The sequence below is a fragment of the Erythrolamprus reginae genome, chromosome 5 (assembly GCF_031021105.1).
Source record: "Erythrolamprus reginae isolate rEryReg1 chromosome 5, rEryReg1.hap1, whole genome shotgun sequence".
In the NCBI taxonomy this organism is placed as follows: Eukaryota; Metazoa; Chordata; class Lepidosauria; order Squamata; family Dipsadidae; genus Erythrolamprus; species Erythrolamprus reginae.
Genome location: NC_091954.1, coordinates 33,298,319 through 33,314,521, shown reverse-complemented (window position 1 = coordinate 33,314,521; position 16,203 = coordinate 33,298,319). Strand labels below are relative to the sequence as shown.

General features: G+C 42.7%; 1 protein-coding gene across 1 annotated transcript in view; it reads right to left on the bottom strand.

Moving 5' to 3' along the window:
- LOC139168579 (lysosomal acid lipase/cholesteryl ester hydrolase-like) overlaps nucleotides 1-10,538 on the bottom strand; it is a 36,659-nt gene extending 26,121 nt beyond the window's left edge. Inside the window, exons 1-2 of the mRNA XM_070754204.1 lie at nucleotides 10,419-10,538; nucleotides 9,783-9,900 (exon numbers count right to left, since the gene is read on the bottom strand). Coding sequence (XP_070610305.1) covers nucleotides 9,783-9,900; nucleotides 10,419-10,538 — 238 coding nt within the window. The remainder of the gene's footprint in view (nucleotides 1-9,782; nucleotides 9,901-10,418) is intronic.
- Between the last annotated feature and the right edge of the window lie 5,665 nt (nucleotides 10,539-16,203).

Sequence of the window (16,203 nt, the reverse complement as noted above, 5' to 3'; positions counted from 1 at the left end):
GCGGTTTTTATTTCTTTGAATTCTCCTAATTCTCTTTGTTTAATTAAAATCGCTATTTCTTTTGTAATTGTCCAATTAATATTTAACATTTTATTAATTTCGTTCTGCACTTCCTTCCAAAATGTCTGAATTTCTACACACTCCCAGAACATATGCATAAAGATTCACTTCTTTTGGCAACCATGCCAACAATTACCCTTCTCTTTCCCCTGGAAGTGTTCAAGTTGTGCCGGTGTATAGTACCATTTGTGTAAGATTTTCCTTCTCATCTCTTTAACTCTTGTATTTTTAATCTTATGTATATTTTCTACTATTTCTTTCATTTCACTTTCATCTATTTGTAAATCATTTTGCCAACATCTTGTCAAACTTTTTATTACTTCCTCTTCCACTTGCAATAACATTCTATATATGTTACTAGCTTGAGCTTTTCTATCATTGATCTTTTCTTTTATTATTTTTTCTAAACAATTTTCTTCTCGCAAGAAAGCTTCTTTATTCTCATTTTTATTTAAGTATTTACTTATTGCATTAATCTGCAGCCATTTCTGTTGACCAAGCCACCATTCCAACCGAGTTCTGCTAACTCTCCCGTCCTTCTCATATAATTGTTCAATTCTCATAATCCCTTTGCTATTTAATACTTTTATAATTCTGCTTAAATTAACATCATTACCTGTATTCAATACGTGTAATGTTGATAATTTTGAATTTCTAGTTCCACATTTTCCCTGCCATTTGGACCATATTTCTAAGCTTGCTTTCAGAGGGTCGGTTAAATTATTAATTTCTATTCTACTCCATTTTTTAAATAATAGCTCTTTATTATTTATATTATTAATTTCCTTTTCCAATTTCACCCACTTCTTTTCCCCCCATAACTGTAATTCCATTAATCTTTCTATTTGAAACGCTTCTCTATATAATACTAAGCACGGGCTCCCCCACCACCCTCTTTCTCGTGGGCAAACTGCCATTTTTTTCTTATTCTAGGCCTTTTGTTTCCTTCAATCCAAGAATTTAATTTACTATCCCATTCTCTCAGTTTTTCACCAGGAAAAGTACCTGGTAAAACCTGAAATAAATACATCATTTTTGGTATTATCATCATTTTAAGGGCTCTGATCTTGGCAATTCTTCTCAACCTTTTTTCCCTCCAATTTTTTATCTGCTTTTGAATTCTCTTCCATATTAAATTATAGTTGGCCGTCGCAATTTTCATAGGATTTTTAAACAACCAGATTCCTAGATATTTCATTTTTTTATATCCTAGTTTCAATCCTGATACTTTTTGTATCTCAATTTGCTCTTTAGGGCCTATATTTAAACAAATTATCTCTGATTTCTCTATATTAACCATAAGTCCCGATTGGTCTTTGAATTCCTGGAGCAAGATCATTATTCTTTTCATCATTTCAATTGGGGTTTCAGACAACACTATAGCATCATCTGCAAAAAGATTTAATTTTAATTCAAGTTTTCCTATTTGATAACCTCTCCATTCCTTGTCATTTCTAATTTTATTTGCTAAAACCTCAATTGCCAATGCGAATAACATTGGGGATAGTGGACAACCCTGCTTAGTTCCATTCTGAATTTTAATCTTCTCTGTTCTGTTGCCATTTACTCTAATATAAGCTATATTATCCTTATAAATTGTTTCTATAATTCTACAAAATGAATCTCCCATATTTAAATCTTTACATAATTGAAACAAGTAATCATGGTTAACTTTATCAAAAGCTTTGTACACATCTAGCTTTAAAATACCTAATTTTCTTTTGGTAGTGGTAGCATGGTGTATCACATTAACGACGTTTCTAATTGGTTCATAGATCTTTCTTCCTTTAACAAATCCATATTGGTCTTCTCCAATTATCTTTGGTAAAATATTCTCTATCCTGTTTGCCAATATTTTCATAAATATTTTGTAATCCTGGTTAAGTAAGCTGATAGGGCGATAGGAACTTGGGTCCATTAAATCACGATCCGGCTTTGGGATAGTTATAATTTCTGAAATTTTCCATGACTGTGGGGTTTCAAAAGTCTCAAATACATTATTAAACAATTTTTCCAGATGCGGTAATAATTCATTCTTATAAGTCTTATAATATTCACCAGTAAAACCGTCTGGGCCTGGGGCTTTAGCAGGTTTCAACCCTTTAATAACTCTAGATATCTCGTCATTTGTTATTTTTGCATTTAAAATTTGTCTATCTTCTTCCGTTAATTTCTCATTAACCTCTATCGTTTGCATTGTAATATGTTCTTTTTTGTATAAATTCCCATAAAAATCACTCATTATTTTTTCCATTTCTGTATTACTACGTTTTATTGCACCTTCCTTATCCTTTAAAGCAGAGATATGGGATTTCTCCTTTCTTTTTTTCAAATACTGTAATGTACCATTTGTTTCATTGATTTGTTCCCCCAACCCATAATTCTCTGTTTTACAATCATCTTCATTTTATTCCATCTCTCTTCCTCAAGAGATTGTAATTTCTTTTTCTTAAATAATAATAATATATTCCAAGCTCTATTTCTTGTAGTTTTCAAAGTCTCTTGAATTAAATCTATCTCTTTTAATAGACTTTCTCTTTCAGCTTCCCAAGATTTCCTAATAAAAGCTTTGGTGCTAATACAATTACCTCTCATAACAGCCTTGTGTGTATCCCAAACTATTGTTTGCTTAGTTTCTCCTGTTTCGTTAATACTAAAGAATTCACTCAATTCCTTTTGTAATTTGAGTCTATTTTTCTCACTAGCCGAAACCACAGGGTTATATCTCCAAATCCTTTGTTGCCTACTAACATCCATTTCAATCACTGCTAACAGTGGAGCATGATCTGATAACCAAATGCTTTTAACTTCTGCTTTCTTGAGATGTACCTCCCCTGTTTTATTCATTAATATATAATCAATGCAACTAAATTTGTTATGTCTTGCCGAATAAAATGTATCCCTGTTTACTATGTTTTCATGGAGGTCCAACATATTAATTTTATTTAAATGTAACTTTTTCTTTTCTCCCCTCCCTGCTGTTAATTCCAAGTTGAAATCACCTGCTAAAATCACTGTGCCTTCCACAAAATTGTCTAATTTATGCTTTACATTCATTATAAATTGTTTTGCATTTGCATTGGGGGCATAGATTACTGCTAAAGTTACTGCCTTTTTATTTATTTTCCCCTTAATAAATAGCATTCTGCCATCTTTGTCTCTTTTAATATTAATTAATTGAAATAATACTCTTTGGTTAATCAAGATGGCGACTCCTCTGCTTTTTGCCGTCCCTCTCGACTCGTAGACCCGTTCCCACTCGCTATTGGTAACTAATTTATCTGATCTTTTTCTCCCTTTATGAGTTTCTGATAAAAATAAGATATCAGCTCTACTATCCCTAGCCAGCTTCATAATTCTATAACGTTTTTTCTGTGATGAAAGACCATTTACATTTAACGACAATATCACTGTTTCACCCATTTTACATAGTTTTAAGTGTGTTTCCCCCTCCTGCAAAACAGAGCCTGTTGGGAAAGTATTTGTTAATTGTCTTGAACCCCCACCCTGGTGCCCCTTCCCTTGCACCCCCCCCCCTAAGGGGAGGCAACGAAAAGAATTTTCGTTATCCAAGAGGCACTCCTGAATTTGCGTTCCACTAGAGACCTCCCCCATCTCTCCCCTTTTAATGCAGTAAAGAAAGACCCCCCCTCCTTCCCTCTTTATCCCTTGTTAGTTAGCGTAGAGTACACAAAGAAGAAGTTAATTAGTTGAGAACAATAATACCATGTTGGCAGATCAGCTCAGTTCAGTTCATTATTTCTTCTTCTGACGCGTGGTTCTTGGTTCTTCTTTTTTTTCCTTTTCTTGGAGTAAATCAAGTTCCTTTTGTAGAGCTGCAATTTTTTCATTTTTTCTTTGTTCTGCTGCGCGAGTTGGTTGGAGTGTAAACAGATCATCTTCTCCTCTTCCATCTCTTCCATCTCCTACTGTTGGCTTGCTCTTCGCTGTTGATGCCTGGAAATTAACATTCGAATCAATCCCCAGCTGTTGGAGCAGTTTCTCCCCCTCATCCAGGGATCTTGCCTGGAAAACTTTGGAATCTTTAAAGACAATTATTGTAGCAGGAAAACGCCATGTGAAACGGATTCCTCCTTCATATAGCTGGGACGTTATGCCTCTCATTTGGTTTCTCATCTTGAGTATTTCTGCAGACAAGTCTTTTAAAATGCGTATTGGAGTGGCTTTATAATGTAAGTTTGGAATCTGCTTTAGTTCTCTGAAAATTTCTGCTGCTCTCCTTTCCGAAGTAAATCTTACGATAACATCCTTTTGATCTCCTTGACTCCAAGAACCAAATGCCCAATGTGCTCTTTCATATTCACCTGGATCACATTTAATGTTATTTTCACCAAACCATTGATGAATTGCTTGGATAAGACGTTTACCCTCAGCAAAATCTTGTTTAAATCCTCTCAAGTGCAGATTAGCTCTTCTTTGTCTGTCCTCCAAATTATTTATGCGTAGTTCCTGGCGACTTTTCCCCTCCTCCAGTTTCACAATTCTGTGATCTTGTGTTTTCGACTGCTCTTTTAAATCTGTTACGCCAGCACCAACGGCAGCTATTTCCTTCTGCATCTCCTTGAGTAACTGACCCATATTAGCAAATGCCGTTAACAGTGAATCCATTTTTCCCTCCAGATCCGTAGTAGTCGCCATCTTTCCTTTGTTCTCACTTTTTCCCCTACTCACGTTTAGAACTGCAGCTTGCTCCTTCTTTGCTTCTTATTTGTAAAGTTTTCAAAAACTCCGTTCAATCCGCTCCCCCTCAATCCGCTTTTCACCAAGCTAGAGAGGGTTGTCAGGGGTTAACTTTCACTTTTCCTAATTCACATTAGGGAGCGCTCTGTAGATGCGCCTATCTATTCCGGCGCATGTGCAAATCCTCTGCTAAAACTTTTTCCCTGAATGGGATTCACCTTTGAACATTTTTTTTAAAGTTAGTTTGTAATTGGGCAATTTTGTTCTTGGTGGTTTATTTTTTGCAACATCTGGTGCCATGATTTGTCATAAAAGTGTGCTATTTTATTAAACCATTCCTGTTAAATCAGAGGCTGGAGGCCGATGAAGAGGATAACAGCTCTTTTAATTAATAAGCAGGAACATCTAGGTGACCAGCTCGCAGGCAGGTAGCGACTTAAGAAACAAGCGGCCAAAACCGCACCTTATATACATTGTTACTAGAGCAGGGATTGGTGACAATGTTTCAAGACTTCGCGCTGGAGCTTCCTATTGGTTGAGCCCGGAGGCTCCTTATTGGTCACGCCCGGGCTTCCCATTGATTGCGCTAGCAGGCTTCCTATTGGTCGCCCTGCTCCAATCAGCAATCACCTTTATTCTAACAACTTGCAAACATAACACCCCTCCCCCCATAGGTCGAAATGACTGTCAGTCATTTAGGTAGGTTACGTAATCCTGTAACCTGATTGGTGACTTGGTTGCTCGCCCAGAGCTGCGCAGTTCACTTTGTTGGGAGCTGTCCTCCTGGTTGGCTGGCCCTTGTGCAGCTCCGTCCGGGTTACCTTGGCCTATGGACGTCAATGCAGCCATACCAACGCCAGCCGCCAGGGTTCCAGGACAGTCGTCGTTGGATGCCTGAAGATGTTACGGTGAGTAGAACGGTTCTTCCTGTTGGTTTCTTGTGGTGTGATCTGTGGGGAGAATGTCATTATTATTTTGGGGTAACTCTCTGGGATGTCGCTTTCTGATTTGGTCGACGTGTCTTCGTCAAATCCTCCCATTGTGAAGGAGGATTGTATAGGATTTGGGACTGGTTCTATGTTCTATGGTCCCTTCCCTCCAGTGGAGGTTGGAGTCAAAGTCTTTGGCATACACTGGGTCGCCCGTTTTAAATGTCCTTTCAGGCTCCCCTGTTGGTTTGTCTCTTTCTTTGGTGTATTCCGGGTGAAGTCTGTCCAGCTGGGACCGGAGTTTTCTTCCCATGAGAAGCTTTTCTTCCCATGAGAAGCTTTTCTTGGTGCTGGCCGAAGGGGTAATGTGTTGGGCCGTCAGGAACTTGTCCAGCTGCTGCTGCCAGTCTCCAGGTGTCGATCGGTGAAGGGCTTCTTTAGTGAACCTCACCATGCGTTCAGCCCGGCTGTTAGTAGCCGTGAAATGGGGTGATGTTAATGCATGGCGGATCCCCCGTTCGGCTAGGAAGACTTCTATTTGCCTGGATGTCAGTTGTTGGCCGTTGTCGGAAACCAGGACGTCTGGTAGTCCATGTGTTGCGAAGATTTTGTAGAGTGCCTTTATTGTAGCTGCCATTGTAGTTGAGGTCATTAAAACAACTTCCAGCCATTTTGAGCAAACGTCCACTATGATTAGGAATGATTGGCCCGCTAGTGGGCCTGCAAAGTCTATATGAATGCGAGACCACAATCCCTTTGGTGTTTCCCACTCCGTTGGCTTAGTCTTGGGTGGATCTGGGTGACTTTGTTGGCACGGATTACAAGTTGCCACCCATATCTCTATTTCCTGGGGGCATCTGTTCAGGGCATCCGGATGGCCAATTTCCTTCCCTACCCTGTGCTTGAGGACATAATTGTAAACCGCTAAGAATATTGTCCAACGGGTCATCCTCGGGGAGAGGAATGTGGGGGTCTGTCTATCTCCCGCTAAAATTCCCAATAGGGGTTTATGGTCTGTGATTAAGGTAAATGAGCGACCGAACAAATATCCATGAAATTTTTTAACACCTGCAACCAATGCTAGTGCCTCTTTCTCTAATTGGGAGTAATTCCTTTCTGCCGGAGCCAGGATTTTTGAATAAAATGCAATGGGAGCATCGGTGCCGTCTGGAAATGTATGACTGAGGACAGCTCCTATCCCGAAGGGGGAGGCGTCGCATGTTAAGGTTACAGGCATGGTAATATTATACTGTACAAGAACACTGTCTGATGATAGTAATTTTTTAATTGCTTGGAAGGCATTGTGTTCGGTGGGTCCCCATGTCCAGACTGTGCTATGTTTAAGTAGGCGATGGAGAGGCTCCACTACCATGGCTTTCTGTTTGAGAAATATGGAATAAAAGTTTAGTAAGCCCAAGAATGATTGTAATTCAGCCTTGTTTGTCGGGACAGGGGCGTTTTTTATTGCTAGGACTTTCTCTTCTGTTGGATGGATGCCTTTCCTGTCTATAGAGAACCCTAGGAATTCAACACTGGGGACTGCCCATGAGCATTTGTCTGGTTTTATGCGGAGACCCGTTTCCTGGAATTTTGTTAGCACTTGTCGGATTCTTTCCCATAATTGGGAAGCTGATGTTGCAGAGATAAGTACGTCGTCGAAATATGGCACCACCCCGGAGATTTTATTTAATAGGCGCTCCATTAGGCTTTGAAAGATGCCTGGGGCGATTGCAACTCCGAATTGTAATCGGGTACATTTAAATGCCCCCCGGTGAGTTACTATTGTTTGAATTTCTGCTGTTTCCTCTGAGACAGGTAATTGCTGATATGCCTGGGCTAGATCGATCTTGGCGAAAATGGAGCCATTTCCTAATGTGTGCAATAGATGTTGCACTACCGGTATTGGGTAGGCATTGTGCTGCAAAGCTCTGTTAATCGTCGCTTTGTAGTCAGCACATATTTGGACTGAGCCGTCTGGTTTTAAAGGAAGGACGATTGGGGTCTCCCATTTAGCGTGATCAATCGGTACTAGGATTCCTTGGGCAATTAATTTGTCTAATTGTTGGTCGACTTTCGGAAGCAGCGGTAAGGGTACCCTCCAGGGTTTGAGATGAATTGGGGCCACTGTGGGGTCAAGGTTAAATGAGATTGGGGTGCCCTTGTATGTGCCCAGTCCTGGTTCAAATACATCAGCAAATTCCCTCCTTATATCCACTGGGGGTAAGTTTGAGTTGGCAATGGAGTGAATTCCCATAATGCCCATACCAAGCGGCTGGAACCAATCTAATCCCAACAAAGTGTGTCTAGGCCCATCTACAACAATTAGCGGCAACATTCCCTTAAACCCTTCACAACATACAGGTACATTGATAGACCCCAACACAGGAATAGCATTTCCCTGAAAGTCTGAAAGTCCGTAAGTCAAAGGAATTAATTGTTCATTTTGAATGTGTGGCAAGTATAGGTGAAATTTATGCCACGGCATTATGGAATGACGGGATCCCGTGTCAATTTCCATTTTGCAGGGTCGATTGTTAATCAAAAGTGAGGTAAAAAGTTTCCCCTGTGTTGGTGAAGAGTTATAGTTAATGGGGAATGGGGAATTGCCTTTGCGGAATCCTGGGTGGAAACTGGTGGTCTGTTTGAAGTTCCCGCAGTTATAGGGAGCGTTGAAATTTCCGGCTGCGGCTGGTTGGCGCTGCCAGGGTTGGGCAAAATCCCCTGGCGAAGGCGCTCGGCAAACCTCGGCAATGTGCCCTTTTCTATGGCAATGACGGCAGAGGGCATCCTTGAATGAGCATCTGGATCGGGCGTGTGAGCTGTTGCAACCAAAGCATGGAGGAAAAGGTCGCCTTGGGCTGTTGTATTGTGGTGGGCGGTGAATCTGAAGACAGTAGTCCTCTTCTGTCGCTGGGTCGGGAGGTTGTGCAGTGATGTCTTCGGTGGTTGTAGGGTTGTTTTCAGCTACTTTGTTTACTGTTGGTTCTGATCGCGGCAGATGCGTCGGAGACTTCCACGGCTTTAGCAGATTTTATGATGTCTTGTAAGGAGGCGTCCTCGTCGAAGAGGTATTTTTTCTAGAGATTCAAATTGCTCATACCAAAGATTAGATGGTCGATTAGCTGTTCTTCTGGGTCTTTGTATTTGCATTTTGCCAGTAAGGCCCGTAGTCGGGTGACAAAGTCATTGATCAACTCGCCTTCAGCCTCCTTCAACTGGGAGAATTTGTTTCGGCTGATGCGAGCAGGAGTCGTTGACTGGAAATGGTTCGCGAGCTTTTCCTGCAGAGCCGTTCAGGAGATGCTCTCGATGGATTCTTCATCTGTGAGCGTAGTGGCTAGGTTGTAGATTGCTAGACCGCAGTAATGGAGGAATATAGCTCGTTTTCTGTTCTCCGACGCGTCATCTAGGTTGCTCGCTTGGAGGAAGATGCGAAATTTGGACATGTATGCTGTCCACGTGTCCTCGTCGGGGTTGAAGAAGGGCAATGTGTGCGGCATTGCTGAAGCCATCTCTGGAATGCAAAGGCTCGAACCCCTCATCGCCATTGTTAAATCAGAGGCTGGAGGCCGATGAAGAGGATAACAGCTCTTTTATTTAATAAGCAGGAACATCTAAGTGACCAGCTCGCAGGCAGGTAGCGACTTAAGAAACAAGTGGCCAAAACCACATCTTATATACATTGTTACTAGCACAGGGATTGGTGACAATGTTTCAAGACTTCGCGTTGGAGCTTCCTATTGGTTGAGCCCGGAGGCTCCTTATTGGTCGCGCCCAGGCTTCCCATTGGTTGCGCTAGCAGGCTTCTTATTGGTCGCCCTGCTCCAATCAGCGATCACCTTTATTCTAACAACTTGCAAACATAACAATTCCCATTTTAAAAACTTTTTCATTGAAAATAAGCGTATAAGATTTTCAAATTCTCAAACAGTCAGTTGGTCTCTTAAGCTTACAGGTCCTTCAAGATGTTTTGACTATCACCTTTTCTAAGATATTGAAAGAATACAAACACCAGTGTTCATCTTCTAACCCATTTGCCATTTCTTAAACCAGACTGCAATTGGATACCATTTGATTTGTCCATGATCCTACCTTTATTTGCACCATTGTACCTTCCATGTGGTATTCTGTTAATGGTAAGTATATATCCATCTTCTGTTTCAACATGATATTCCTCACTTGGAAAATTATGAAAATGGATAATTTCACTCTGTAAATGAAAAAAACAATACAGCAAATTCGTCCAAAGTTCTATTTTCTGACATAAATGGGAAAACAAAATGACGAATAATGCAGAAAGCTCAGGAATATTCTCCAACATCAAGGAGATTGCCAAAACTATAGACCTGTGATGGCAGACCTATGGCACAAGTGCCGCAAGTGACATGAGGAGCCATAGCAGTGGGCACACAAGCCTGTTTTCAGCCTACAGAGGGGATGGGGTAAGCCCGTTTTTTGCTCTCCTAGAGCTCCAGAGGCTCACCGGACGCCAGAAATGACCCATTTCCCAACCTGAAAAAGGCCATTTCTGGCCCCTAGGGGAGGGGAGGCCATTTTTACCTTCTCCAGGCTTCTAGAAAGGATAAGGTTAGGGTTAGCTATGTACATTAGCATATATAGAGCCATGTAGATAATTTTCCAGTTTTTCTTTCCATGCCTCTTTTACATTTCCTTTAGGTATCTAGCTTCACCTATCAAAATATAATAGTCAAAATGAATTTAACATACAATATTCATAAAACATTCAGGGTCCACTTTATACTTAGTGTCAAGTCTTGCTGAAATTTCCAGGTCTTCCAAGCTGAGCATTCCATGGCATAAATAAGCCATTATGATGAAACTCTTCATATTCATCCTATATGAAGCAATTTAGTCATTGATTAACGTTTTAGAAACATGAGCTTCATGAAGGTACAAAGCATCAGTTGCCCTGAAATATCTTCTGTTGCCTTAACTAGAAACAGCCCATCAACCAGAATTTTACCTCTAAAGAGAATGGGAACAAGTCAACACCAATTAGAAAATGGCTTTGATCTGAATGAGTGGTGAAAAATAAACTTACTTTAGCAGTGGGTTAAACAAATAGGTAGCCAAGGATCAGCATCAAGGCTAAGCAACAGAAAAACCTAGTGGTTAGGTTTTATACATACCTTTCTCTCATGTTCCCATGTGACCTATTGTACCTCCATTTTGAATTAAATCGTGTGATAAAGGACTCTAGGATGAACTTTCCAACCAATCAAAAGTAGTGGAAGTCATCTGCTCAGATTTTGCTAAAGATAGTTGTATTTCATAATATTGACTATAGGCTATGGTGCTACAGGTTTTATATAATAGTGCCTGGGTACTCATTGCTAATTTGTTCCAGGAGGTACATTGAGTAACAAAAACAAAATGAATACTGTTGTGTTCGTTTAAAATAAATGAACGAAATTCGCTGATTGGTTAAGACGCGGCTATTGGAAAAATAGCCGCGAAAGTTTAAAAGTTGACAGTTAGTCAAAGCCCGCGTTTTGTAACAGTATAAATAGGGCAACGGATTAGCCGTTGCCCTTGTTGGGAAATTACTCAGTTGATGAACGTTCTCTCTGTCTTGGTGCTCCAATAAATGAGCTGATTCAATCAGACTCTCGAGTGGTGATTTAACAGTGGTGACGAGGAGGTCGAACTCCCACGAAGCAACCATGAGCTCGGTCATGGCTCCACCACCACTTTTCTTCAATTCGGACTCGGAATCGTGGACATCATACATGTCCAAATTTAGAATCTTTCTTCAAGCAAGCAATCTGCAGGACGCAGAAGACGACAGAAAAAGGGCTATTTTCTTGAGCTATTGCGGACCAGCAATTTACAGCTTAGCCTCAACTCTCGTTGACCCAGATACGCTAGAAACTGTCGCATGGTCAACCCTACAAACCAAGCTTGCTCCTCATTTCCAACCCACGGCTCCCGTTCATGTACATCGTCACCAATTCACTCAAATGCGACAATCTGAAGGCGAGTCCACCAATTACTTCGTCACCCACCTCCGCGCCGTCCTTCCTAAATGCAGGTTCAAGGACCCTGAAGAAGAACTGGTTGACCGCCTCATTTTCGGTTTAAACAACATAACTCTTCAGAAGAAATATCTCGTGGACGAAGAAGCCTCACTCCAAGACGTCTTGAAAGCTGCTAAAACTTCAGAAATCTCCGAAACATCTGTAGCGGAAATCAAGCGCACCACATCTACCGTCCACCATATTCCAGATGACTCCGAATGGCCCAGCGATCTGAACGACAACAAACACCTGGATCCCAACACATCAGACGATGCCTGTCTCCAGATCCGCAGACCATCCGACCGAGACGGCAAAGACCCACCTCGCCAGGACAAGTGTGCCGGTTGCAACGGCAACCATCCCCGCTACCAATGCCACTGTAAAGAAGCCTTTTGCTGCCGCTGCCAGCGTCGAGGACACATCACAGAAGTTTGCCGTGCTACTTGCCCCATCTCTGCGGCCTCACAGAACCCTCGACCGTTTCCGTCATCCAGAAACCGAAGACCACTGTTTTCCTGTAATTCTTCTAGACCTGCCGACGATTCGCGCCCTTCCAACCGCAGAGGTAATTGCCCCTCTCCTATTAACTCAAACTCTTCCCCCTCTGAGGACAAACTGTTTGTTTCTTTATTGTTAAACAACCTTCCCTGTGAAATGGAACTGGACAGGGGCTCGAGACATTCTATAATGCAGCGGTCCCCAAACTACGGCCCGCGGGCCGGATGCGGCCCGATGAGGTCTTTTAACCGGCCCAGGGAGGCTCACGAGATTTTACTGATCAATATAATAAGCTCCCGAATCTCCTGTCCACTCACTGCGGTCGGCTGCTGAGCAAAGAGAATTGGCCAATTTATTTCTCGCCTTTAGGGAGAGAAACTGCCCTATGGCAGAGCAGCAACAGTTCCTCTCCCTAAAGGCGAGAAATAAATTAGCCAATTGCAGGCCCGCTTTCCTCCCCGCCTCCTTGCCTCTCCACCTCCTCCCCTCCACCTCCACGGTGAGTGGACGCGAAATTCAGGAAAAGGCGATGGCAATTGAAAAACTGTCCACTGAGGGGGGGGGGAAGGCAGCTGCTTGAAAACCCCTGACCTCCATCGCCTCCCCCCCTCCACGGCACAAGGCAAGCACACCTCGCTGCTGACACAGGCAGTGGGGACCGCCCTGTCCCCCTTCAGGGCCTCTTCTTTCTCCCCTTCCACCACCCCTGTCTGAATGTTGTTTGCCACTTAGGAGTGACCCTCTCTCGGGCTTGTTGTGGATGCGGTGCGGATGAGGGGGAAAGCCATAAGCGCGAATTAGCAAAACCAGTTCAACCTCTTCTTCCCCTCCTTACCGACTACTGAAGAAAAAAGAAGCTTCGTTGGGATTTTGGCTCTCCACAGAGACTTTCCAAATGTGCTTTTCCGGGCAGCCAGGCTTTTACCCTCATCCGCATTTTTTCTTTCTTGCCCCCCCTCCCCTCTTTGGAGGCGCAGATTTTTTTCCCCTCTTCCCAATCAGCAGGCGCACGTGTAGATAAGTCCAACCACTTCCACCCCACCACCCGTTCCTGCAGGAAGAGGTCAGGCGCACTACGCGGAGGCGGAGGTGGCGTGGGGCTGGGCGCTGGGCATCGTGGAGGGCGAAGGGGTGGACGTGATTGCTGCCTCTTAGCTGGAAGTCCGGTACTCTCCGCTCTCTCTCTCTCTCTCTCTCTCTCTTTCAGTGCAGCTTAGAAGTAACAATGCCCAAGGGCAGCAGCGGAGTTTGGAGGCTGCAGCAAAGCAGCACCAAGAAGGACCGTATGTTGGTCCTTTGAAACCGCCGCCGCCTCCGTTCGGATGAATTCAGGGGGTTAGCTGGAGAGCCGGACGGGGGCAGAGGCGACGGCGAAGTCCAGTGCTGGGGCCATGCAGAGCTGCTCATCCAGGGGGCCGTGGACTGGCAAGCCGCCCTCCGCTCTCTCTTTCGCTCTCTGTTGCCAGCGTGGTGTATGAGAGAGAGAGAGAAAAAGGAGGGGGGAGAGAGAAAGCAAGATAGAGAGAAAGTGAGAGAGAAAGAAAGCAAGAGAGAGAAAGAGGGAGAGATAGAGAGGGAGAGAGAAAGAGGGATAGAAATAGAGTGAGAAAGAAAGAGGGAGAGATAAAGAGGGAGAGATATAGAGTGGGAGAGAAAGAAAGAGGGAGAGGGAGAGAGAGAGGGAGAGAGGGAGAGATAGAAATAGAGTGAGAGAGAAAGCAAGCAACAGAAAGAGGGTGAAAGAGGGAGAGAGAAAGGAAGAGGAAGAGATACAAAGAGGGAGAGAGAAAGAGGGAGAGATACAAAGAGGGAGAGAGAAAGAGGGAGTGAAAGAGACAGTGAAAGAAAGAGAAAGAGAAGAAAGAGAGAGGGACAGAGAGAGAAAGAGGGAGAGATAGAGAGGGAGAGAGAAAGGGGGATAGATGGAAAGAGTGAGAGAGAGAAAAAGAGAAAGAGAAAAATGAGAAAATTATGGAGAGAAAACGAGGGAGAGGAAAACGAAACAAATGAGAGAGAAGGAAGAAAAGAGAGGGAAGAGAGAAGTAGAGAGGAAGGAGGGAGGGAGGGAAGGAAGGAAGGAGAAATGGAGGGAGTTTCTTGATTTAAGTTTAAATTTACTTGTTAATAAAAATGTATAAATTACTTTATTACTTAATTACTTCTTATTTTAAATATTGTATTTGTTCCCATTTTGTTTTTTACTTTAAATAAGATATGTGCAGTGTGCATAGGGATTTGTTCATAGGGTTTTTTATAGTCCGGCCCTCCAACAGTCTGAGGGACAGTAAACTGGCCCCCTGTGTAAAAAGTTTGGGGACCCCTGCTATAATGCCTTGGCAAAAACTAAGACTATATTTGCCACATGTACAAAAATCTGATTTAAAACCGTGGATGCGGGCTTAAGTGACTTTCAAGGTCGGAAAATTCCTGTATTAGATTGTTTAAGTGTGCCAATCGTATTCAAAAGGTTCCGAGGGTTTTTACCTCTTATTGTGGTGGATGGCCCCAAGCACACCTTATTAGGGCTTAAATGGTTACAGCCTTTAGGCATTACAATTTCAGGGGTCCATAATGTGCGTGAAAATGCTTATGATCCAAATAACCTATTGAGTGAATTTCCTGAGGTATTTTCAAGTGAACTAGGTAAATATACGGGTAGCCCTATCTCTTTTAATTTAGACCCAAACGTTGCTCCTATCCGCTTAATACCTCGTAGAGTCCCAATACCCTTATTAACCAAAGTAGATGAACAAATAGACAAATTAGTAGCTCAGGGCATCTTAATTCCAACTGATCACGCCAAGTGGGAAACACCTATAGTCACCCCCATTAACCCGGACGGCTCCATATGCATTTGCGCGGACTACAAAGCAACTATTAATAAACCATTGCAACACAATGCTTACCCTATTCCAGTAGTCCAACAACTTTTGCATACTTTAGGAAATGGATCCATTTTTGCAAAATTGGACCTTGTGCAGGCTTATCAACAGCTCTCCGTTGACCCAGAAACCACGGAAGCTCAGACTATTGTCACTCATAGAGGCACCTTCAAATGTTCGAGGCTCCAATTTGGGGTTTCCATAGCTCTGGGGGTTTTCCAGGGCCTCATGGAGCGCATTTTAAATCACATTCCAGGGGTCGTCCCATACTTTGATGACGTATTAATCTCAGCCACCTCCAAGGCAGAGCTCTGGGACAGAATTAGGGCTGCATTGACAAAATTTAAAGAAATGGGTCTCCGCTTGAAAGTAGAAAAATGCTCCTGGGCAGTTCCCAGTGTCGAATTTCTGGGATTTAACATTGATAAATTTGGTATTCACCCCACCAACGACAAAGTTGCGGCCATTAAAAATGCTCCAACCCCCACTAACAAGACAGAATTACAGGCTTTCCTCGGATTGCTTAACTTTTATTCCGTCTTTCTTAAACAGAAAGCAACGGTGGCAGAACCGCTCCATAATCTTCTCAAAAAAGACATTGCCTGGACGTGGGGACCAAAAGAGCATGCCGCTTTTACAGCAGTAAAGAATTTGCTTTCTTCAGACAGCATGTTGGTAATATATAAGATTGCAATGCCAATAGCATTAACATGTGACGCCTCTCTGTTTGGTATAGGTGCCGTTTTGAGCCATATTTTCCCAGAGAGGACTGAAGCCCCAATCGCTTTTTATTCCAAAACGCTTTCTTCCGTGGAAAGGAATTATTCCCAACTTGATAAAGAGGCCCTTGCAGCGGTAGCAGGTGTCAAGAAGTTCCACTATTACCTTTGTGGCCACCCATTTTTCTTAATTACAGATCACAAACCTCTTTTAGGAATTTTGACGGGAGACAAGCAAACCCCCACTTTCCTATCTCCACGAATGACCCGGTGGACTATTTTTTTAGCCGGCTATAATGATACTCTTATCCACAGGGGGGGAAAGGACATCAGAAATGCTGACGCGTTAAGCAGGTGTCCACAAAAAGAATTAGTC